The sequence below is a fragment of the Hemiscyllium ocellatum genome (genome assembly GCF_020745735.1).
Source record: "Hemiscyllium ocellatum isolate sHemOce1 chromosome 27 unlocalized genomic scaffold, sHemOce1.pat.X.cur. SUPER_27_unloc_3, whole genome shotgun sequence".
Taxonomy (NCBI): Eukaryota; Metazoa; Chordata; class Chondrichthyes; order Orectolobiformes; family Hemiscylliidae; genus Hemiscyllium; species Hemiscyllium ocellatum.
Window position 1 is genome coordinate 1,765,672 of NW_026867498.1, and position 24,400 is coordinate 1,790,071.

The 24,400-nt window shown below is 46.2% G+C and overlaps 1 protein-coding gene across 1 annotated transcript; it reads right to left on the reverse strand.

Annotated features, from left to right (window-relative positions):
- Positions 1-14,673: 14,673 nt before the first annotated feature.
- LOC132808027 (gastrula zinc finger protein XlCGF7.1-like) lies at positions 14,674-19,379 on the reverse strand. The gene is made up of 2 exons (XM_060821926.1): positions 19,285-19,379; positions 14,674-16,619 (listed from the first exon to the last, which is right to left on the reverse strand). The coding sequence occupies exon 2, from the start codon at positions 16,208-16,210 to the stop codon at positions 15,254-15,256; it is 957 nt and encodes a 318-aa protein (XP_060677909.1). The 5' UTR covers positions 16,211-16,619; positions 19,285-19,379; the 3' UTR covers positions 14,674-15,253.
- Between the last annotated feature and the right edge of the window lie 5,021 nt (positions 19,380-24,400).

The following is a 24,400-nucleotide window of genomic DNA, read 5'->3' on the forward strand; positions in this document are numbered from 1 at the left end:
TTTTTTAGGGAAGACTTGAGCAGTTATTAGAGCAGTCGTCCCAGCTGCATCCTTTACCCGGTCTGGCCTACACGTGACTCCAGACCCACAATGGTCTGGTTGACTCTACGCTGCTCATCCAACTTACTTGGATACAGGTTGAAATTGCTGAGTGAGGCAATACTTCCTCCAGGTTAAGGCTGTACCAAGGATCCAATTACAAAGGGACAACTCAGTGGTGACCAATAATGGAGAAAGTGAGGGGTTGCACTTTGACCTTGAGCTGTTTTTAAAACATTGCTACTTTTTCTACACCTTTCTGCTGGGAGATTCTGAAGCTGTAACAAAGTTGGGTCACAATAAAGATTACCTGAACTTCACACTGAGCTCAGACTCTCAATGAGAGCTTTAAACTGCAACAGGTTTTTGGTTTAAAACTGCAGATTTCTTACAGGAGAATGTGAGAACTGCAGATGCTGGAGATCAGGGTCAAGATTAGAGTGGTGCTGGCAAAGCACTGCAGGTCAGGCAGCGTCCGAGGAGCAGGAAAATCGACATTTCGGGTTTGCTCCAGACTACAACCTCCTTCCTCTGTCAACCATCTGTGAGTCAGGTACTCTCTTCACAACTCCTTTTCCATTTTTTTCATTCTGGGCTTCAATTTATGACTTGCAGCAACTGAAAGGAAAGAGAATGATTCCATGGAATGGACAGATCGGGAAAAGTTTGTTTATAAACAGTGTGTTTCATGTATTGAGTGAATGTAAAGAGGAAGTGGTGGATGCATGTTCAGATGCAACGTTTAAAAGACATGTAGATAAGTACATGAATAGGGAAGGTGTGGAGGTATATGGGCCAAACACTGGCAAGTGGCACTAGTTTAGTTTGAGAACATAGTCAGCATGGAATAGTTGGACTGAAGGGTCCGCTTCTGTGCTGTCTGACCGTAACTGTTCTGTCATGGTCTTAAAACCATTTTCTTGCCCTCTACTTTAAATGTGGTTACTGTACCTGTATCCAACACATAAACCACAAAAAACCCTCATGCACACAACATAAAAATCCTCACTTTATTGTTCAACAATCAGATGAACTCAGCCTTGAATAAATTCAATGACTCCCTAACTGCAGGAAGACATCCCCACTTCTAATCTCAGTTCAGCCTGCTAATATCCCACTTGCCTTGCTGCACCTGTCTGACAACTGGCATTGACTGATGTAGAAGGATGCTGCTAATCAAAGCACTGATCACAGGCTGGTCTGGTTTCAGGACCTGATTTCTCTATCCTCTGTTGATCTCCCTGTTCCCACAGACTAAGATGTCGGTCTGTTCTCAGCTCTGCTGGATTTCTGCTAAAGCTTTGACCCCACCTTTTATAACTTCTGGAACGATAAAATATTCAATCAAGACCCAAGCCACAATCTCCCAGCCTGTCAACTATCCTAATACAAGGTGTAGTCATAGCATGGAATCAAACTAGAAAAATGAAACAAAATCATAAATAAATAGGTGCATGTGCTTAATGTTTGTTCATGAGGAAGTAAACCAGAAATAGGGGTCTCCCAGGAATCTTACAGTGCCCTACTTGAGGAATTCTGTCACCCTTACACCTATTAGGATCCAGCTATGAATTACAACAACATTTACACCAACAGAAATAAAGCATCAGTTATCAAATAGAGATAAACAGCACGGAAATAGACTGTTTCTCTATCTCATGCACACACAAGATAGATCATCCATGGGGGTGAGTTTGTATTTGCAGCATGATGTTGGCAAATCCATTCTACTTTGCAAGGTTTGTGAAGGTTTGTAGCTCAGGTTGAGGTTTAGGGTGTAGGTTTGCTCACTGAGCTGTAGGTTTGATATCCAGACGTTTCATTACCTGGCTAGGGAACATCATCAGTGGCGACCTCCAAATGAAGTGAAGCTGTTGTCTCCTGCTTTCGATTTATATGTTTGTCCTGGATAGGGTTCCTGGGGTTTGTGGTGATGTCATTTCCGGTTCATTTTCTGAGGGATTGATAGATGGTATCTAGATCTATGTGTTTGTTTATGGCGTTGTGGTTGGAGTGCCAGGACTCTAGGAATTCACTGGCATGTCTTTGCTTAGCCTGTCCCAGGACAGATGTTGTCCAAGTCGAAGTGGTTTTTTTTTCATCCGTACGTAGGGCTATGAGAGATAGAGGGTCATGTCTTTTTGTGGCTAGCTGGTGTTCGTGTATCCTGGTGGCTAACTTTCTTCCTGTTTGTCCTACGTAGTGTGTGTGGCAGTCTTTGCAAACCCCCTGAGTATGGGTCTGGGTGGTGTACACGTCGGCGGGTTGGTGTGGACTTGTTGGGCCGAAGGGCCTGTTCCCACACTGTAAGTAATCTAATCTAATCTAAAAAGATTTAGAAGGATGTTGCCAAGACTGGAGGATTTGAGCTATAGGGAGAGTCAGAACAGGCTGGGGCTGTTTTCCCTGGAGCGTCAGAGGCTGAGGGGTGACCTTATAGAGGTTTATAAAATCATGAGGGGCATGGATAGGATAGATAGATGAAGTCTTTTCCATGGGATGGGAGAGTCCAGAACTAGAGGTCATCGGTTTAGGGTGAGAGGGGAAAGATATGAAAGAGACCTAAGGGGCAACCTTTTCATTTAGAGGGTGGTACGTGTATGGAATGAGCTGCCAGAAGAAATGGTGGAGGCTGGTACAATTGCAACATTTAAAAGGCAACTGGGGGGATATGGGCCCCGTGCTGGCAGGTGGGACTAGATTGGGTTGGGATATCTGGTCGGCATATACGAGTTGTCCAGGTTCAGGTGGATTGACAGGACTAAAATACCCATAGTGCCCAGGGATGTGCAGGTTAGGTGGATTAGTCAGGGGTAAATGTTGAGCAATACGGGTAGGGGAATTGCGTGGTGGGTTACCCTTTGGAGGATCGGTGTGTAGTCTTTGGGTCGAGTGGCCTGCTTCCACACTGTGGGGAGTCTCTGAAGGGGAAGGGATTTTTGTAAACTGTGCAAGGCGGGGGATCCAAGATGGCGGCGACCCAGCAAGACTGAGTCCACAGTGCTCTACCCAAAACTTGGGAAAAGTGGGCTATCCACCCCCACCACACTCACTAAACCATTTATAATAGTTGTTAACCTTAAATAGTTACCTATTAGTACATTTAAATAGTCTAATACTAACTGGAAAATGAGTAAAGGGAAGGGAACAGGCAGCTGTAAGAAAGCAGGGACCCCTCCCCCACCCTCTCCCGCTGCAACAAAGGTGTCTTCAGCTACTTCAGGAGATTTACCAATGAAGATGAGCTTTGAGGAGATGTTTGCCAGGTGGGAGGCGAAGATTGATGCTTTTATCGATGAGTCTCGGCAGAGCAGAGAAGCACTATCAGCCGAGCTGCAGAAGCAGGGCAGAGACATACAGGAATTGGAGTGCCGAGTCAGAGAGGTGGAGTCGAAGGCCGCAGCCTCAGAGACTGCGATAAAATCAACAGCCGACCACATCCGTTTTCTCGAGAATCGAGTCCAGAACCTAGAAAACCACATTGATGACCTCGAAAATCGATGTCGTAGAAAAAATATTCGGTTGTTGGGCCTTCCCGAGCAGGAAGAGGGAGGCCAGCTGACAGCATTCTTAGAGCATTGGCTGCCACAACTTTTAAATCTGCATAATGGATCAGGCCAGGTAAGGGTGGAATGGGCCTACCGGGTCACAGTACGTGGGCCCGGCTCAACCCAGCGCCCACGCCCGGTCCTGTTCCAGCTGCAGAGCTATAGAGAGAGGCAGATGCTCCTGGAAGCCTCAAGAACTCTGGGAAAAGATCCCCAAGCTATGACCCACAAAGGATCCAGGATCATGCTGTTCCAGGACTTCTCCCCAGCTTTGGTCCGAAAGAGGAAGGCATTCGATGAGGCGAAGAAGCGTTTAAGGGACTTAAATATCCAGTACTCCTTACGATATCCAGCGACGCTACGCCTTAGCCACGAAGGATCCATATATAACTTCGGATCACCGGAGAAGGCTAAGGAATTCTTGGACTCTCTTAAATAAGCTGTAAGAGATTGTGGACGCTGGTCTGCCTTTCCCATTATTTTGGTTTACATCCCTTCATCTTTTGGGGCATTTGGTTAATGTTGATGGGGAGGTGGTTACCTTATTCTATTTTACTTCTGTTTTTAGGAGCGGGGTTGTTTTTCTTTCCCCTGTTATTTTGTGGTATTATATTTAAGTATTACATGTTGAGATTGTAATCTTATAGTTATATATGGTATTAATATTCCCAAATATATTTAGATGTGGGTGTGGGTGGGGGTGGGGTGTTCACTGTTAACTCTAGCTTTATATTATATTTGAATTCTCCTCATTTTATTGAGGAACACCTGGGTCAAGGTTGGGGCACTGGTTGGAAGAGGGTAAGATGGACTGTGGGAGAGGAAGTGACGCTCCCTGGGAACAAGGGAGAAAATCTCCAATTCGGAATGTTTTATATTTTTTATACTTAGAAAGAGTTTTTTGTTATATTGTTTTGAGTGTATCAGAGAATCTTTACTTTTGTAAATCTTGTATGCTCCATGCTCGGGATGTTCTAGATAGGGTTTCCCCTCCCGAGGGGTCTCAGCTCTGTCCAGATGATTATGGCTGAACAGTCAGTTAAGTGGTGCACCTAGAATGTCAGGGGGAGTAATTCGCCAGTTAAAAGGAAGAAAATATTATCAAATCTTAAGAAGGAGAGAGTTGATATAGCTCTCCTACAGGAGACACACCTGTCGGATAAAGAACACTTAAAATTACGACAGGGCGGATTTGATCAGGCCTTTTTTTTCCTCTTTTAATTCAAAAAGCAGGGGAGTCGTTATCCTTGTCCGGAAGAACTTCCCTTTGAAAATTCTAAATCAGATAAAAGACGAATCTGGACGATATATTTTGATTAAAGCCCTCATAAATGGAGAGGAATATGGGATCTTGAATGTATACTGCCCCCCGGCACACCCCTTTAAATTCATAACGGAAGCTTTTTCAAAACTGATGGCCTTTGGTGCCCGTCATACAATTATAGGGGGAGACTTGAATTGTATTATGGATCCGGAAATAGACAGGATTCCCAAGAGTGCCGCTGGAGTATCTCCCAGATCTAGACAACTGGCGGACCTGAATAAAGAATTAGGATTGGTAGATGTATGGAGATGTCTCCATCCACAGGGTAGAGATTTTTCTTTCTACTCTAATCCACATAAATGTCACACAAGAATTGATATGTTTTTTGCCCCATCGATTTTTCTAAACTCTATAGCAACCTGTAAAATAGGTACTATAGCAATCTCTGACCATGCCGCTGTATACATGGAAACTAAGGTAAAGAACAATGGGACATCTGCTCGGCATTGGCGTATGGACCCCTTCCTGATAAAAGATAGCAAATTTTTAAAGTACTTCTCCCAAGAACTTAAAACTTTTTTAGAAATTAATACTGGTACGGCTAGCAATCCGTCAATGATGTGAGAGACCATCAAAGCTTATGCACGAGGTTTGATCATCTCCTATTCAGCGACCCAGAGGAAAATGAAGGGAGAGCAACAGCGTCTGCTCGAAGCTCGCCTAAAAGCAGCCGAAACAGCATACGCTGATAGACCTTCTATCTCAAAATTGCAGAGGATTACAGCTCTTAGGACAGCTTTAAACACCGCGCTTACTCAAACGGCTAAAAGGGAAATATTATTTGCGAAACAAAGATTATATGAATATGGCGTCAAACCGGGTAGATACTTAGCATTTCTTGCAAAGAAAAAGAAAGCCCCTCAAACTATTCCGACCATCAAGGAAAGTACAGGTACCCTGACTCATGATCATAAAAAGATCAATGCGACCTTTAAAGAATTTTATTCTGAACTATATAGATCGCAGGATTAGAGGAGGATGCAGTCATTTTTTAAAAATTTGACCTTCCCGGGCCTGACTCCGGAACAGGTGTCGGCCCTAAATACCCCTTTAACAGTCCAAGAAATACTTGAGGCAATTAGGCAACTTCAGAGCGGAAAAGCACCGGGCCCGGATGGTTTTCAAGCTGAATTCTATAAAGAATTTACAGGAATATTGGTTGACCCACTTATGGATATGTATAATTTTGCGCATAGTCAGGTCTGTCTCCCGCCCACGCTGAAAGAAGCAAATATTTCTCTTATCCTCAAAAAAGGAAAAGACTCAGAAGATTGTGCATCTTACAGACCAATATCCTTACTAAATGTAGACTTTAAAATTCTCTCAAAAATGTTAGCACTAAGACTAGAAAGGGTACTGACATATTATAAAGGAGGACCAGACGGGATTTATTAAGGGCCGCAGATCATCCAATAATATCAGAAGGGTCTTGAATATGATCCAAGCCTGTCATCAGGGAAAGATACCAGGAGTAGTAATTTCATTGGATGCGGAAAAGGCATTTGATAGGGTTGAATGGTCATATTTATTTTACACATTGGAAAGGTTTGGCGTTGGACAGGTGTTTACCAAATGGGTTTCAACATTGTATAATGACCCCAAAGCAGCTGTTATTACTAATGGGTTAAGATCGGAAATCTTCAGTGTGGGTAGGGGCTGCCTTCAAGGATGTCCTCTCTCACCATTGTTGTTTACACTGATAATCGAACCATTAGCAGAAGCCATCCGGACTGATCCTAATATAATGGCCCCGAGGATTGGTACAGGTAAACACAAAATTACCCTCTATGCAGATGACGTTCTCTTATTCCTCAGTAATCCTTTAATGTCAGTGCCTCGTCTAATTCAAGTTATTAATACATTTAGTGCATTCTCAGGCTATAAAATTAATTTTTCAAAATCGGAAGCCATGCCAATGGGTGGTCTGGCTATGATACCCCACTTAATGGACGGATCCCCTTTTCCCTTCCGTTCGTCCCTGGAGGGCTTCTTATATTTAGGTATTTTTATCACGCCAGTATTTGATCAGCTGTATAGGGCTAATTTTGTACAATTAATGGAAAGGATAAGGCAGGACCTCCAGCGATGGAGAGACCTTCCGATTTCCTGGCTCGGGAGAATAGCATTAATTAAAATGAATGTTCTGCCCCGTCTCTTATATCCTATGAGAATGCTCCCGCTGATGCTGCCAAGGCTAGCCCTACGTAAATTATATGGCTGGTTGGGCTCCTTTATTTGGAACCATAGACGGCCCCTTATTAAGCTGAAGAAGCTACAGCTTCCACAGGCAAGGGGAGGACTGGACTTCCCAGACTTTAGGAAATATATCAGTTAAGCTCCCTACTAAGTTACATAGCTGATTGGGTTTCATCTGATCCACAATCAATTTGGCTGGATATCGAAGCCTCCCAAGTAAAATACCCACTTATTAACCTTTTATTTTCAGATAAGAGGAAAATCATTACAGACCACTGTAAAAATCCCATAATATTAAACACAATTAAGGCCTGGAATATAATGCGGCAAAATGAGGGTAACTCACATAAAACATCCCCCCATGCACCAATAGTAGGCGCATGGGGATTCCAACCGGGGATTACAGATGCCACCTTTAAACTCTGGAGATCTAGGGGCATCTCATGCTTAGGGGACCTATTTAAAGATGGGATCCTGATGTCCTTTGAACAGCTGCGTCTGAAATTCGGAATACCTAATGGGGATCTCTTTCGATACTTCCAAGTTCGAGATTATATACAGAGGAAGACTACATTAATAGATAGTCTTTATAAATCAGACAGAGAACGTAATGTCTTACGACCAGCGGGGGCATCCTCCGTTAGTACTATATACCATTTGCTACATGATGGAGTCTCAGGAGACATGGATGACCTGCTTAAAACATGGGAGCAGGACTTGGGGCTAGAAATCTCTGAGGATATGTGGAATGACATTTGGGAAAATGCTAGAAGAATTGCTATCTGTAACAGAACTCAGGCTATCCAACTAAAGATACTTCATAGGGCCCATATAGCTCCGGCTCGACTGGCAAAATTTAAGGCAGGAGCATCTCCAATGTGTCCCAAATGCAAAATAGAGGTGGGTACTCTTGTACATTGTCTATGGACTTGTCAGAAAATCCGCAGATACTGGACTAAAGTGGCAAATACCCTGACAGAAATTTTAGGAACGGAAATTAGGGTGGACCCTGTATCTCTCCTTTTGGGCTTTTCGAACCTCTCATCTCTGGATATGCACGGGAAGAGACTATTTTCTCTTCTCTCTTTCTGTGCAAGGAAAAATATTTTGGTGAACTCGGTGGCTGAGGGCCCCCCTGGACTTTCAAATTGGCACAGATTAATTATGGAATATATCCCCCTTGACTTCCTCACAAATATGGTGCACCGAAAGACTGAATTATTTTATAAAATATGGCAGCCCTTTTTGAATTATATAAATGCAGATATTTCGGCTATCCTAACAAGGGCTTTTATTTAGTGAAGATTTCAGACCGGGCTGCTTCGGGGCCCCTTGGGAGAGGAATCCTGCGCGAATACAGGTTTTATTATATTTGATGTTTATACATTCCGAGCATGTAAGAGACTTAGGTATACACTCTGGTTAGTTATAGGTTAGATTAGTAGAAAGTTGAGGTTTTTTTTTCCTTTCTTTTTTCGTTTATTTTTTTTCTTTTTTTGTTTTCTTTCTTTCTCTTTTCTTTGTTAAATTATGACTATTGTATATATGATTTAATTGCACATCAATGTTTGTATTTGAGAGTTTTGTTTATTTTTGTAAATTTGCAAAAATGTTAAATTTCAATAAAAATATCTACAAAAAAAAACTGTGCAAGGCAACGCAGGCGTAGTGCGGGGGCCTGCTGTTGGCCTTGCCCTGCCCCTTGCTCCTCCCCCTGTTGTTGAGTTGTCTAAAACACAGCTACTCTTTCTCTGCCCTTTTGCTGGGGGCATCTGAAGCTGTAACAATGTTGGGCCACAATAAAGGTAACCAGAACGTACTGCTGGGCTCAGGCTCTCATTGAAAGCTCCAAGCGGTTTTTGTTTTAAAGCTGCTCATTTCTTGCAGCCTCCTGCACTACGTTCCCAATGTCGTGTATCAGATGGAGCAGTGAATGAGTAGCTGGTTTCATTAGAAATTATAAACTTTTCAGGAGTGCAGGCACTGCATCGTTTCATTGGCAGTTTACTAGCAGCACCGGGAGGTATGGGCTGTGTTCACGAGAAAGGAGGTGGGACAACGTTTAAAAATCACAACACTGGGTTATAGTCCAACAGTTTTATTTGGAAGCACTAGCTTTCAGAGCGCTGCTCCTTCAGCGGGTAGCTTTGGAGCAGGATCATAAGATGCAGAGTTAAGAGCAAAAGGTCACAGTGTCATGCAACTGATATGATATATTGACAAATGTAGACTGATGTTAAGCATTCAGCACACTTACCTTAATTGTTCACACCATTGAATAAAGGAGTTGGGACATCATGTTGAAGTTGTACAGGATGTTGGTGAAGTCACTTGTAGAGTACTGAGAAGGCTTCTGGTGATCCTGTAATAGGAAGAATACTATTACAGAGGGTTCAGTAAAGATTTACCAGGATGTTGCCAGGACTGGAGGGTTTGAGTTATAAGGAGAAGCTGAGACTGTCTTCACTGGAGCACAGGAGGTTGAGGGGTGACCTCATTGAGATTGATATAATCATGAGGGCCCTATGTAACATGAACATCAAATAGCGAGGAGCCTGCACGGTTATGTCAAGTGAGTGGGGGAGAAATTGTGGCAATTGGACACTTCAAATCCATCAGAAACTGCACCTCCATAGAGCATACTGTGCATGTCAGGTGGGGTGCCAGAAGACTGGAGGTTGGCTAACGTGGTGCCACTGTTTAAGAAGGGTGGTAAGGACAAGCCAGGGAACTATAGACCAGTGTGCCTGACATCAGTGGTGGGCACATTGTTGGAGGGAATCCCGAGGGACAGGATTCTACCTTCATCTAGGTGGATGGGCTGGGACTTTTTCACTGGAGCATTGGAAGTGGAGATGTGACCTTATCAAGGTTTATAAAATCATGAGGGGAGAGATGAAGTGAACGAAGGGTGTCCTTCCCCTAGGGTTGGGGTTTCAAGATTAGGGAGCAAATTTTGACGGTGACAGGAGAAAAAGATTTTAAAAAGACTTGAAGGGCACAATTTTTTTTACACAGAGTGGTTCACGTGAGGACTAAATGTCTCGAGGAAGTGGTGGATGCAGGTTCAGTAACGTCATGAATAGGAACGGTTTGGAGGGATATGGGCCAAAACACTGGCAGGTGGGACTGGTTTAGCTTGAGAACACAGTCAGCATTGACTAGTTGGACTGAAGGGTGTGTTTCTGTGCTGTCTGACTCTGGAACTGTCTTAAAACGGGATACTGGTCTTAAAACCATTTTCTTGCCTTCCCCCACAAGCATCCACATAAAAATCATGTGAACTCAGCCTTGAATATATTCAATGACCCCCTAACTGCTGGAAGACATTCCCACTTCTGAACTTAATTCCTCTTGCTAATACACCACTTGCCTTGCTCATTGCCTGCTGCGCCTGTCTGACAACTGGCACAGAAAGACACTGATGCCCCTCTCAACATCCACGCATCATTCCTGATGAAGAGCTTGTGCCCCAAAATACGACTGTTCTACTGCTCGACCCACTGTGCTTTGCCAGTTGTGATCGTCTTTACATCAGGAAGACCGAGCGTAAACTTGGGAATGGTTTGCCGAGCATCACAGCCGGGTCTGCAGACGCTGAGCGGACTTCCCAGTCTCCACCCATTTTAATGCCCCTTCCCACTCCCCTTCTGACAAATTGGAGGAACAAAACCTCATCTTGTCTGAGCAGTCCACAGCCCGGAGGACTCGACACTGAGTTCTCCAACTTCAAATAATCTCCCATCCCATCCCCCAACTCAATTCCCAGCCCCTTCCACTCTTCCCTGCCAACTAGATTCCTTCCTCCCATTCACCAACCAGGTTATGGGGATAAGGCAGGAACAGGATACTGATTGAGGATGATCAGCCATGATCATAATGATTGGTGGTGCTGGCTCGAAGGGCAGAAGAGCCGACTCCTGCACCTATTGTCTATTGTACCCTCTACCTGTCTCCAGCTATCCTCACTTCATCATGAGAGAGAGGGAGGGGCAGGAGCTTCAGAACCTCATGGCCCAACTTCCGCATTCACCAATAGGGGAGCTCCAAATGGCAAAAAGACAAGTCTCCTTCCGGTCCTCCAGTGTCAAAAGTAGGTTTTGCCCCTTTTCTGCCGACAATGAGGAACACACCCAATGTTTTGGTGACACTGGCAAACATGTGCCCTGCTTGTTGACACCGAGGAGTGTACACAATATGCTCTGCAGCAATGCTGGTGTTATTGACAGATTTGAAGTTTCCAAATGTCTATCGGAGATCAAAAAGGGCAGAGTGATAGTTTTTTCCCCCATGTGGCTCGATATTTGATTGAGCAGCCAGACAAATGCAAAAGCAATGTTTTTAAGTCTTTTCCTCAGTGTTGGGGTGACCTTCACAACTAGAGGACATAGGTTTAGGGTGAGGCCACAAAGATATAAAAGGTACCTGAAGGGCAATGTTTCCATGCAGAGGGTGGTGCAGGTATGGAATGAGCTGCCAGAGGAAGTGGTGGAGGCCGGTATAATTACTGCCTTTAAAAGGTATCTGGATGGGTATATGAATAGGAATGGTTTAGAGGGATATAGTGCTGGCAAAGGGGACTAGATTAATGTAGGGTATCTGGTTGGCGTGGTCAGGTTGGACTCAATGGGTGTGTTTCTGTGCTGTACATCTGACTCTCACTAATAAAAAGTCTACTTTTCCAATGAACAAACTATATCCATGTTAACAAGGCTTAGTGCACAACCTGCTGCACAAACCATTCTCAACAGGTCCTGCCCCTTCAATGACTGAGGAACATATACATGCTGGTGCATAGTATCCTTCACTAGTATTTACACACTACCCTCAGCAATTGCACAAGTAACAGCAAAGAGTAAACAGCACAAGGATTACACACACAGTGAGGGGTAAACAGCACAAGGATTACACACACAGTGAGGGGTAAACAGCACAAGCGCCAGTAAAAGCAGATGGAAAGTGAGTGTAAAATGTGACTATGACAGGACAGGCCCCACATTCCTTCCCCTCCGTCCCCCCCACAACCTGCCTCACCTTTCACCTCCCGGGCCCAGTACCTTCCAGGTGGCCCCATAGTTGACACAGGGGCCGCCCCACGACCAGTAGAACTCCACCACCCAGGCGCCCGACCAGTTCCCAAGCAGGTCCTTAACCCCATCCGCCTCCAGAATGTTCACCGGCTCCTGGCTGCTGTACAGCCGGCCGGTGTGGCCGTGACACAGCAGCTGCGCCAGAAAGGCGGCGGCGGCGGCCAGTGCCGGGTGTCTGCCCGGGCCGCACGGCGCCATTTTCCTAACGGCCGCCCTCCCGCCGCTTCCTCGCTCGAGCGACTTCTCCTCCCAACCGCCTTCGCCCCCGCGTGACGTCTGCACGGGGGGATGGGCGGGGCCGGGGGAGCCTCACCGTCACCAAGCGACAGCCACCTCGCGCTACAACTGCTCATTCACAAAAACAAACTCTCCTGTCTCGCTCTGCAGCTGCAGGGGGGGGACACTGCCACGTTTCGAGGAGCCCTGTCTACATTGGGAACGCTCACCGCTCCATTTAAACAGATATTCCCACATCCCACTTGCCTGCATTTCCCTCTAAACCTTTCTATTCATGTACCCATCCAAATGCTGTTTCAATGTTGTCACTGTACCTGCATCGACCACATCCTCAGCAAGTTCATTCCACATGCAACTCACCCTCTTTCAAAATGTTGCCCCTCCTCTTCCTTTTAAATCTCTCTCCTCACATTACAAAAAAATGACCCCCCTCCCCCTCTAGTTTTAAGTTCCCCTACGCTAAACAAGAGCCATTTGCTATTCACCTTACCTCCACTGCTCATGATTTTATCAATCTCAGTGAGGTCAACCCCCAACTTCCTGTGCTCCAGTGAATAAAGTCCCAGCCTCTCCTTATAATTCAAACCCTCCAGTCCTTACAACATCCTGGTAAATCTTTATTAAACGCTATTAGTGTTCTTCCTAATACAGGGTCACCAGAATGTACTCAGTACTCTGAAAGTGGCCTCACCAACATCCTGTTTAAAGCACAGCAGGTTAGGCAGCATCCAAGGAACAGGAAATTCGACGTCTCGGGCCAGAGCCATTCAACACATTTTCAGCTCTGATCTCCAGCATCTGCAGACCTCACTTTTTACTCGCACATCCTGTACAACCTCAACATGATGTCCCAACCCCTCTCCTCAGTGGTGTGAACAATGAAGACAATGTTGCAAAACGCCGCCTTAACCACCCTGTCTACCAGTGATGCAACCTCCAAAGAACTATGTACCTGAACACCCCCACCCCATGTCTGTCTGTTCCATAACACGACTCATGGCCCGATCATTATCTGTACAAGTCCTTGTTTTAGCAAAAATGCAACCCCTTGCTTTTAATAAGCCTCTCTCTCACACACATACTCTCTCTCTCAGACAGACAACACACACCCCTCAACACTCTCAGCCTCATACTCCATCGCGCACTCACTTTCCCAAGCATGCGCACACACACTTCTGCGCGCACACACACACTTCTGCGCACACACACACAAACTCACATGCGCACGCTCTCATGCACACACACACACTACTCTTTGGGGTGAAATTGTATTGGCAGAATTATATTTGCAGATACATTCAATTTTGTTCAAAAAGCACACAATCTGGAGGCAGTCAACGCATGTAATATTTTACAAATTCCGACTTTGGAAACAGAACCAGTCTGACTCAAGATTGGAATACTGACAGACTCAAATCTCACACCTTTAATGCATTGTCTGAGCGGAGATATCTTTGTTTTATAAAACCTTAAGTCATCTCAAGAACATTGTTACATATTAATGAACCAAAGCCCGCACCCATTCTAAGAGATGAAGACTATCTAAGTTTGTTCAATATATCAGTTGCATGACACTGATCTTTTGATATAAGTTCTGTGTCTTATGACGCTGTTCCATGAGGCTTATATATTGATGAGCTGAAAATGTGTTGCTGGAAAAGCGCAGCAGGTCAGGCAGCATCCAAGGAGCAGGAGAGTCGACATTTCGAGCTGAGAGACTTGGGTCTTTTCTCATTGGAAAGAAGGTGGTTAAGGGGGGATTTGATAGAGACATAAAAGATGATCAGAGGATTTGATAGGGTAGACAGAGAAAGACTTTTTCCTAGGATGATAACGTTAGCTTGTACGAGGGGGCATAACTACAAATTGAGGGGTGATGGATTTAAGACAGATGTTAGAGGCAAGTTCTTTACACAGAGAGTGGTAAGGGCGTGGAATGCCCTACCTGCTAAGGTAGTCAAATCAGCCACATTAGGGAGATTTAAACAATCCTTAGATAAGTGCATGGATGATTTTGGGATAGTGCCGGGGAATGAGCTGAGAATAGTTCACAGGTCGGCGCAACATCGAGGGCCGAAGGGCCTGTTCTGCGCTGGATTGTTCTATGTTCTAAACTTAGTGCAGGAGGTTGAAAGAAATGAACAGCTTTAAAACAAAAACCTCTTGGAGCTCAAAGCTTTCAATGAGAGTCTGAGCCCGATGGTAAGTTCAGGTAACCTTTATTGCAACCCAACTTTGTTACAGGTTCAGATCCCCCCAGCAAAAAGGCAGAGAAAAAGTAGTTGCTTTTTGAACAGCTCAAGGTGAAAGTGCACACACCACACCTCCCCTGTCCCTCCCCCCGACCCTCACTGTCTTTACTATTGGTCAGCACCAAGCTGTCCCTTTGTAATTGGATCCTTGGTACAGCCATAACCCGGAGGAAGCATTGACTCGCTCAGCAATTTCAACCCGGTTTAGTGTCTCCAGTTAAGTTTCTCCCCGCTCCTTTGCCAGGAAGGGGCAGTGTAGAGTCAACCAGACTGCTGTGGGTCTGGAGTCACGTGTAGGCCAGACCGGGTAAAGGATGCAGCTGGAACGACTGAGTGAATCCTTTCCCACAATGGCGGTTCCCTTTCCTAACAAGGGAGAGAGTGAATCAGATGGGGGCTTTCTCCCCCGCACCACCCCCTCCCTGAAACGGTCTCATCGTTAGATTCCGAACTCCACATTTCTGACCGAATACCAATTCTGCCATCTGTCGTGGCGGGATTCAGACCTGGGAGTCCCCGGAACCGGGTTGATATTCCAATCAATAATGGGACTCGGCCGTCACTCCTTCAATCCCCCTGCAATTGCACGTGAACTCGCTGGTGCTTCCGCAGGTGGAAGGAGTAGGTGAAGCCCTTCCCGCAGTGAAAGCAGATGTACGGCCTCTCCCCGGTGTGGATCCGCTGGTGCCTCAGCAGGGAGGAAGATGTGCTGAAGGCCTTCCCACACTCGGGGCAGCTGAAGGGCCTCTCCCCCGTGTGGACCCGCTGGTGGCTCCGCAGGTTGGAGGAGCAGGTGAAGCCCTTCCCACACTGAGAGCAGGTGAACGGCCTCTCCCCTGTGTGGACCCGCTGGTGGGTCAGCAGAGTGGAGGAATTGCTGAAGGCCTTCCCGCACTTGGGGCAGCTGAAGGGCCTCTCCCCCGTGTGGACCCGCTGGTGGGTCAGCAGGGTGGAGGCCTGGGTAAAGGACTTCCCACACTCAGGGCAGCTGAAGGGCCTCTCCCCCGTGTGGATCTGCTGGTGCCTCATCAGGGAGGAGACGTGGGTAAAGGCCTTCCCGCACTCAGGGCAGCTGAAGGGCCTCTGCCCTGTGTGGACACGCCGGTGGCTCCGCAGGGTGGAGGAATCGCTGAAGGCCTTCCCACACTCAGGGCAGCTGAAGGGCCTCTCCCCCGTGTGGACACGCTGGTGGCTCAGTAGGGTGGAGGAATACCTGAAGGCCTTCCCGCACTCTGGGCAGCTAAACGGCCTCTCTCCTGTGTGGACCCGCTGGTGGGCCAACAGGGCGGAGAAAAACACGAAGGCCTTCCCGCACTCGGGGCAGCTGACGGGCCTTTCCCCCGTGTGGTCCTGCTGGTGGGAGGAATGTCTGAAGGCCTTCCCACATTCGGTGCAGGGGAATGGCCTCTCCCCGGTGTGACTGTGCCGATGAGTCTCCAGGGCAGACAGGAAACGGAAGCCTTTCCCACAGTCCCCACACTTCCACGGTTTCTCCACAGGGCGGGATTCCTCGGGTTTCTCCATGGCCACAGCTTCAGCTGCACACAAACACGTGGAGAGCCCCTCCCTGCCGTGAAATCCCCTTCCCAGGCCGTATAACGGTTTCAGGCTCCACGCACAGTGTGCTGCAACAGTGGGGTCTCTCGTCCAGTCCCACTGATGCTGAAAACAAACTCAGACAGGAACCAAAAAGCGTTGATCCCTCTCACAGAAATCATGGTCGAAAATCTTTGCTGGCCCCAGTGGACTGAGTGACTGTTAGACAGTGACATCAAAGTGAGGACCGGAGATGCTGGAGAGTCAGTCGAAAAATGTGGCACTGGAAAAGCACAGGGGAGTCAGGCAGCATCCGAGGAGCAGGAGCGTCAATGTTTCGGTTATAAGCCCTTCATCTGTTGATTTTAAAACTTCCCTCTTCAAATCTTCAAAAATTCTGTCAGAATAGATTACAAAAGTCATCACTGTCAGTGCAGGGTAGAAATTCTGAACAAGCAATTCTACTTTTTGCAGAACATTCTTTTCTTTTGTTCTTCCACAAAATTGAAAGCACCATCCCACTCTCTCTCCCCCTCAACTAATTCCCCTGAAGGTGCTGATTCAGGATCTTACAGGGACAGAAAAAGCAAAAATGTCAAGACTGACATCTCTCTGAACTTTGGATACCTCCACCTGAAAGTTAATATCTTTCCCAACACTGGGATCCTGCTGAGAGTGAGCAGGTCTGATTTTGGGAAGCAAAAAAAAAAGTGTCAATTCAGGGTGAACCTGCCACGCAGCTTCTTGAGGAAGGACCACACACAAAATGGTTAACGACCCCGGGAAGGTGGGAGCAAAATGAGACGTCAAGGCATTAACGCGACATTAGAGAGAAAGTGAACCTATTGACGTGGCAAAAGTTAGTGGAAAGCCAGAGTCATAGAGATGTACAGCACAGAAACAGACCCTTCTGTCCAACACGCCTGTACTGACCAGATATCCTAAATCAATCTAGTCCCATTTTCTGGTATGTGGCCCATAGCTGGGGTCATCCCCACCCCCTGTCCTGAGACCTTAATGCCTCCAAGCTGACCCTCAAAGGTTCGGTTTGTCCTCCATTCTTTCCCAGTTGTCTTTTGTAGGTTTTGAAAACTTCCCCAATCCTCTGAGTATAGGATTTGGGAAGTTATGTTGTGGCTGTACAGGACATTGGTTAGGCCACATTTGGAATATTGTGTGCAATTCTGGTTTCCTTAGTATCGGTAAGATGTTGGGAAACATCAAAGTGTTCAGAAAAAATGTACAAGGATGTTGCCAGGGTTGGAGGATGTGATCGATAGGGAGGCGAGGGCTGTATCCCCTCAGCGTTGGAGGCTAAGGAGTAACCTATAAAATCATGAAGGGCATGGATAGGATAAATAGACAAAGCCTTATCCAGGGGAGGGGGTCGGGGGGAAAAGAGTCCAGAACTAGAGGGCATATGTTTAGGGTGAGGGGAAAAGATACAAATGAGATCTGAGGTGAAACTATTTCACACAGAGGGTATTACGTGTATGGAATGAGCTGCCAGAGGAAATGGTGGAGGCCAGTACAATTGCAACATTTAAAAGACATCTGGACAGGTGTATGAATAGGAAGGGTTTGAAGGGATATGGGCCAAATGCTGGCAGTTGGGATTAGATTGGGTTGGGATATCTGGTTGGCATGAACGGGTTGAACCGAAGGGTCTGTTTCTAAGCTGTACATCTCCATGACTAGTTGGACCACTTCCCGCTCCTCCGCCCTTGAGCCCCAGTTTTCTCATTTTCCCTCCCCCCACCTTGTCTCAGTCCCAACCCTCGAACTCAGCACCACCAGCCCAACCTGCAATCTTCTTCCTGACCTCTCCACCCCGACCCCATCTCCCACTCCGGCCTATCACCTTCACCTTAACATCCTTCCACCTATCGCATTTCCAACGCCCCTCCCCCAAGTCCCTCCTCCCTTCCTTTTATCTTAACCTGCTTGGCACACTTTCCTCATTCCTGAAGAAGGGCTCATGCCCGAAACGTGGATTCTCCTGCTCCTTGGATGCTGCCTGACCTGCTGCGCTTTTCCAGCAACACATTTTCAGCTCTGACCTCCAGCATCTGCAGTCCTCACTTTCTCCTCTTGCTAATATACCACTTGCCTTGCTGATTGCTTGCTACACCTGTCTGACAAATGACAGTGACTGGTGTAGAAGGACGCTGAGGCCTCTTTGTCCATCCACACATCATTCCTGATAAAGGGCTCATGTCCAAAACGTTAACTCTCCTGCACCTCGGATGCTGCCTAACCTCCCGTGCTCTTCCAGTACCACAATGTTTGACCCTGATCTCCAGCATCTGCAGTTCTCACTTTCTCCACATTCAAATACATCTCCATTTAAACAATGTACTTCCTTTCTGCGTTTTTTTACCACAGCCAAGGCTATAACTTCATATTGTGGTACTGCATTTGCCATTGTGGTCTTCTCTATATCGGAGAGCGAGTGCAAACTTGGGGAACGATTCGCCGAGCATCGCAGCTGTGCCCGCAGAGGGCGACCACACCTCGCAGTAATCACCCATTCCAATTTCCTTCCCACCCCCTTTCTGACGTGACCATCTTTGGCCTCCTCCATTGCCACAACGAATCTAACCGCAAATTGGAGGGACAACACCTCATCTTCCGGGCAGCCTGCAGCCCGAAGGACTCAACGTTGAGTTTTCCAATATCAAAAAACCTCTCTCTCCATTCTCTGATTCCATTCCCATCCCCGCCCTCCTCCCTGCCACCAACAAGATTCATTCCTCCTATTGACCAACCAGGTCGTACCCTCTAACTGTCTTGACCTTTTCCCACTTCACCCCCTTTTCTCTGCAGCTTCTGCACCCAGCCCCAGCCCTGAAGAAGGGTTACAACCGATTCGTCGACTTCTCCACCATCTGATGCCTCCTGCCTAACTATTTTGCCAATTGAGATACAGACCTGGATCAACGTTTCCGGAGTCTGTCCCTGCCGAATTCACTCTTTCCTTTCAGTTGCTGCAAGTCAACAACTGAACCCCAGAATGAAAAAGAAATGGAAAAGGGGGCGAGATAAGAGAGTGCCGTACTCACAGATCTGGGACAGAGGAAGGAATGTGCAGTCTGGGTAAAGCTCAATCTTTATTCAGAGAGAGAGGATCTGGAGTCGCAGCTTGAGAAGTTCAGAGTCCAACTTCCGCATTCAGACAATGGGCTGACTCTGATTGGCAGGAGGACCAGTCTCCTTCCAGTCCTCCAATGCTGCCTATTGGTCAATCAAAAGAAGGTCTCACGCCTTTTTTTGCGTACAGCGATGAGCATGCTCAGTGTTTTGCTGACACTGGCCAGCATGCGCACTGCGTTGCTGACACTGGCAAACATGCGCAGTATGCTCTCTGGGGATGATGGTGCTCCTGACAGATTTTAAGTGTCCAAATGCCAGCGGGATGAAAAGATAGAGCCACAATTTTTTTGCCTTTGGCTCGATATTTTATTCCTTTTGCATTTTGTCTGGCTGCTCAACTTTTGTATGTCTTTTCCCCTTGTTGTGGGAGCAAGACGCCGAGATCAGAACTGGAGGGCATAGGTTTAGGGTGAGAGGGGAAAGATTTCTGAGGGTCCGAAGGGGCAATCCTTTCGCACAGAGGGTGGTATGTGTATGGAATGAGCTGCCAGAGGAAGTGGTGGAGGCTGGTACAATTACAGTATTTAAAATGCATCTGAATGCGGATATGGATAGGAAAGATTCAGAGGGGTAAGGGGCGATATGCTGACAAATGGATCACTAGATTAATTAGGACATCTGGTCAGCGTGGACCGCAGGGTTTGTTTCTGTGCTCTACAACTCTGAGTCTATTTTTAGATAGTATGGAAAATAAAGAGCATGAAAGCATGGGAAGGGTTAGAGCATGGAGACTACTGCCAATTTGTTGCAAAGGATAGTGGAACACTCTTACACCAATTAGCAGAGTAAGGTTGAGGCTGAAAGGTCACTTTGGCAAGATGAGATAACAGTCAGTAAAGTTAGCCTCACCTGCTAAATATGATTGACAGGACTGGAACAATAAATATTTGGGACATGACATCAAATATCTGATTAATAATGAGTAGAGTCAGCCTGCTTGAGACTATTGATAATAAATATCTCATCATGACATTAGGAAAATATTAAGTAGGGTCTGGAATGCAAGACCATTGTTGCAAAAGCTGACACTAAATCTCAAACTGTGACATTAGAATAACATTAAGTAGAATGTAGGAAAAACTATAAGGGCACAACTAAAGAGATAATGGGAACTAAAATCACTGGTTTATTGTGTAGCTAGCGTGAGGTACTTTTGATTAATATAGTTGGACATGCTGATCAGCTTACAAACACACTGCTCAGCTGGAGAAAACACTGCCTCCTCTGTCCAGGAGTAAACGCTGGAAAGGTTGTATTGTTCCTTGGGAGGAGGATGGTCTCCAGCTACACTCTGATATCTATCAGCTAGTAAATGGGGCAGAACTATGGAATGTAATCTCCAGGCATTTTGGGAAATTTAATAAGGGAAGGAAGTACAGAACAAATACTACAGAGTGCTGAGGAACAAGGGAAACTAACTGTCCAAGTTCAGAGATCCCCGAAGGTATCAGTACAGGTAAAACGGGGGATGAGGAAGGCATAGATTTGTACTTTTTCACACAGAGGGTGGTGTGTGTGTGTGCAATGAGCTGCGAGAGGAAGTGGTGGAGGCTGGCACAAATACAACATTTAAAAGACAGCTGGATGGGGACGTGAAAGGGTAGGGTTTAGAGGGGTATGGGCCAAGTGCTGGAAAATAGGATAGATTAATTTCGGATATCTAGTCAGCATGGACGAGACGGACTGTTTCTGTGCTGTACAGCTCTATGGCCATCCACTTCATTTTGAAATGTTTTCACTACCACTTGGAACACCCTGTTAGGGTTCAGAGTGTGCCAAGTCCTGAGACCTCCTTCCTCACGTCTCCTGTGCATTTTAAATCAATAATAGTGGTTGTATGTTACTGGGTTAGCACTTTAAACACACAGACACATACATCATAATCAGAATTTCTATTCGGTACAGACAGTGATGACTTGTTTCAACTTTGCTAACAGGGTCTCAGAAGGGGAGGATCTGCGGACAGAAATCTTGGAAGAAATTCCATAACAAGATCTGATCACTCAATATCATTGGGGAGGTTGAGTCTGGAAAGAGAAATCCATTTGACCTGCTTCAAAAGGTACTGGACATCAGTGTGAGCAGAGAAGCACTCAGAGAGGAACACACCAGTGAACTGAGCTTTAACTGGTTACACAGAATGAGTGTATGTGTCCCAGGGAGCTGACTATGGGGAGGAGTTTTAACCAGTTACACAGACTGAGAGAGGGGCTGGGGCATTTATTTTACCCTGGAGCATCACTGTGCCACCGTGCCACCCATAGGGCGACCAGAAGTGTACTCAGTACACTACACATGGTCTCACCAATATCCTGTACAACCTCAACGTGATGTCCCAATTCCTACACTGAACGGTGTGAACAATGAAGGCAAGTGTGCTAAACGCCTCCTTCACCACCCTGTCCAGCAATGATGCAACTTTCAAAGAACTATGTCCCCGATTTGGAGATGCTGGTGTTGGACTGGGGTGTACGAAGTTAAAATTCACACCAGACCAGGTGATACTCCAACAGGCTCATTTACAAGCATTAGCTTTTGGAGCGCTGCTCCTTCATCAGGTGGTTGTGTCTTATGACCCTGCTCCACAAACACCCCATGGAGGAGCAGCGCTCCAACAGCCGTGTTTCCAAATAAACCAGTTGGACAATAACCTGGTGTGGAGAGATTTTAAACTTTATGTACCAGAACCCCTCCACGCAGCCCCATGAATCTGTTCTACAACACGATGCAGGGCCCTACCATTAACTGTACAAGTCCTGCCCTTCCTTGTTTTAGCAAAATGCAACCCTTTGCCTTTACCTGTCACTCTCTCAGACACACACACCCTAACACCCACACCATCTCACAGGCTTATACTCCAGCTCACACACACTTCATTAGCATGTATGCACAAACTCGCACATGCGCACACACACACACTCGTGCAGATACAATCACACATCAGTCAATGGGGTGAATTTGCATTTGCAGAATTATATTTGCAGATATAAATATTCAATTTTGCTCAAAAAGCACACAAACTGCAGGCCGTCAATCCATGTAATATTTTATAAATTCCTACTTTGATTAATAGAACCAGTCTGATTCAAGAATCGGACACAGACACTTTTGTGCAGTATCTGAGCTGAGATGTCATCTATTTTTATAAAACCTACTTGTCTACTTTCACTCCTTCTCGAATTGATAAGACCTGTGTGTAACTAACCTCGAGCTTTTCGAGTCTCATATCTCGTACCTTATTCTTTTCCTGAGTGAACACCGATGAGAAATGTTCATTTAGCACCTCTCCGATCTCTACAGTGTCCACACTCCACTTCCCGCTTCTGTCTTTGATTGGCCCTATTCCTACCCTAATCAACCTTTTATTCCTCACATACCTATAGAAAGCTTTAGGGTTCTCCTTTATTCTATTTGCTAAAGACAGCTCATATCCTCTCTTTGCTCTTCTTAACTCTCTCTTTAAATCCTTCCTAGCTGATCTGTAATTCTGTATCGCCTAATCTGTACCATCTTGCTTCATCAATACATAAGCCTCATGGAACAGCGTCATAAGACACAGAACTTATATCAAAAGATCAGTGTCATGCAACTGATAGAATATATTGAACAAACTTAGATAATCTTCATCTCTTAGAATGGGTGCGGGCTTTGGTTCATTAATATGTAACAATGTTCTTGAGCTGACTTAAGGTTTTATATATAAAAAAAGACATCTCCGCTCAGACAATGCATTAAAGGTGTGAGATTTGAGTCTGTCAATATTCCAATCTTGAATCAGACTGGTTCTGTTTCCAAAGTCGGAATTTGTAAAATATTACATGGATTGACTGCCTGCAGATTGTGTGCTTTTTGAACAAAATTGAATGTATCTGCAAATATAATTCTGCCAATACAATTTCACCCCAAAGAGTAGTGTGTGTGTGTGCATGTGAGAGTGTGTGCATGTGAGTTTGTGTGTGTGCATGCTTGGGAAAGTGTGTGTGTGAGATGGAGTATGAGGCTGCGAGTGTGAGAGAGTGTTGAGGAGTGTGTGTCAGTCTGAAGGGTGTGAGGGAGAGGCTTAATAAAAGCAGGGGGTTGTGCAGATAATGGTCGGGCCATTAGTTACTTATAGAACAGACAGACATCGGGTGGGGGTGAGGTGTGGTGGTGTTCAGGTACTTAGTTCTATGGAAGTTGCATCACTGGTAGACAGGGTGGTTTTCAGACGGCATCTCGCAACATTACCTTCATTGTTCACACCATTGAGGAGAGGGGTTGGGACATCATGTTGAGGTTGTACAGGATGTTGGTGAGGCCACTTTCAGAGTACTGAGTACAGTTCTGGTGGCCCTGTAATAGGAAGAATACTATTAGAGAGGGTTTAATAAAGATTTACCAGGATGTTGTAAGGACTGGAGGGTTTGAGTTATAAGGAGAGGCTGGGACTTTATTCACTGGAGTGCAGGAGGTTGGGGGGGGGGGGTGACCACATTGAGATTGATAAAATCATGAGGAGCGGAGGTAAGATGAATAGAAAATGGCTCTTGTATAGCGTAGGGGAACTCAAAACTAGGGGGGCATTTTTTTTAATGTGAGGAGAGAGATTTAAAAGGAACCGGAGGGGCAACATTTTGAAAGAGGGTGAGTTGCATGTGGAATGACCTTGCTGAGGATGTGGTCGATGCAGGTACAGTGACAACATTGAAACAGCATTTGGATGGGTACATGAATAGAAAGGTTTAGAGGGAAATGGGCCAAATGCAGGCAAGTGGGATGTGGGAATATCTGTTTAAATGGAGCGGTGAGCTTTCCCAATGGAGACAGGGCTCCTCGAAACGTGGCAGTGTCCCCCCCTGCAGCTGCAGAGCGAGACAGGAGAGTTTGTTTTTGTGAATGAGCAGTTGTAGCGCGAGGTGGCTGTTGCTTGGTGACGGTGAGGCTCCCCCGGCCCCGCCCATCCCCCCGTGCAGACGTCACGCGGGGGCGAAGGCGGTTGGGAGGATAAGTCGCTCGAGCGAGGAAGCGGCGGGAGGGCGGCCGTTA

Excerpts from the sequence above, each read along its gene's own strand:
- LOC132808027 (XM_060821926.1), bottom strand. The coding sequence starts at position 16,210 with ATGGAGAAACCCGAGGAATCCCGCCCTGTGGAGAAACCGTGGAAGTGT.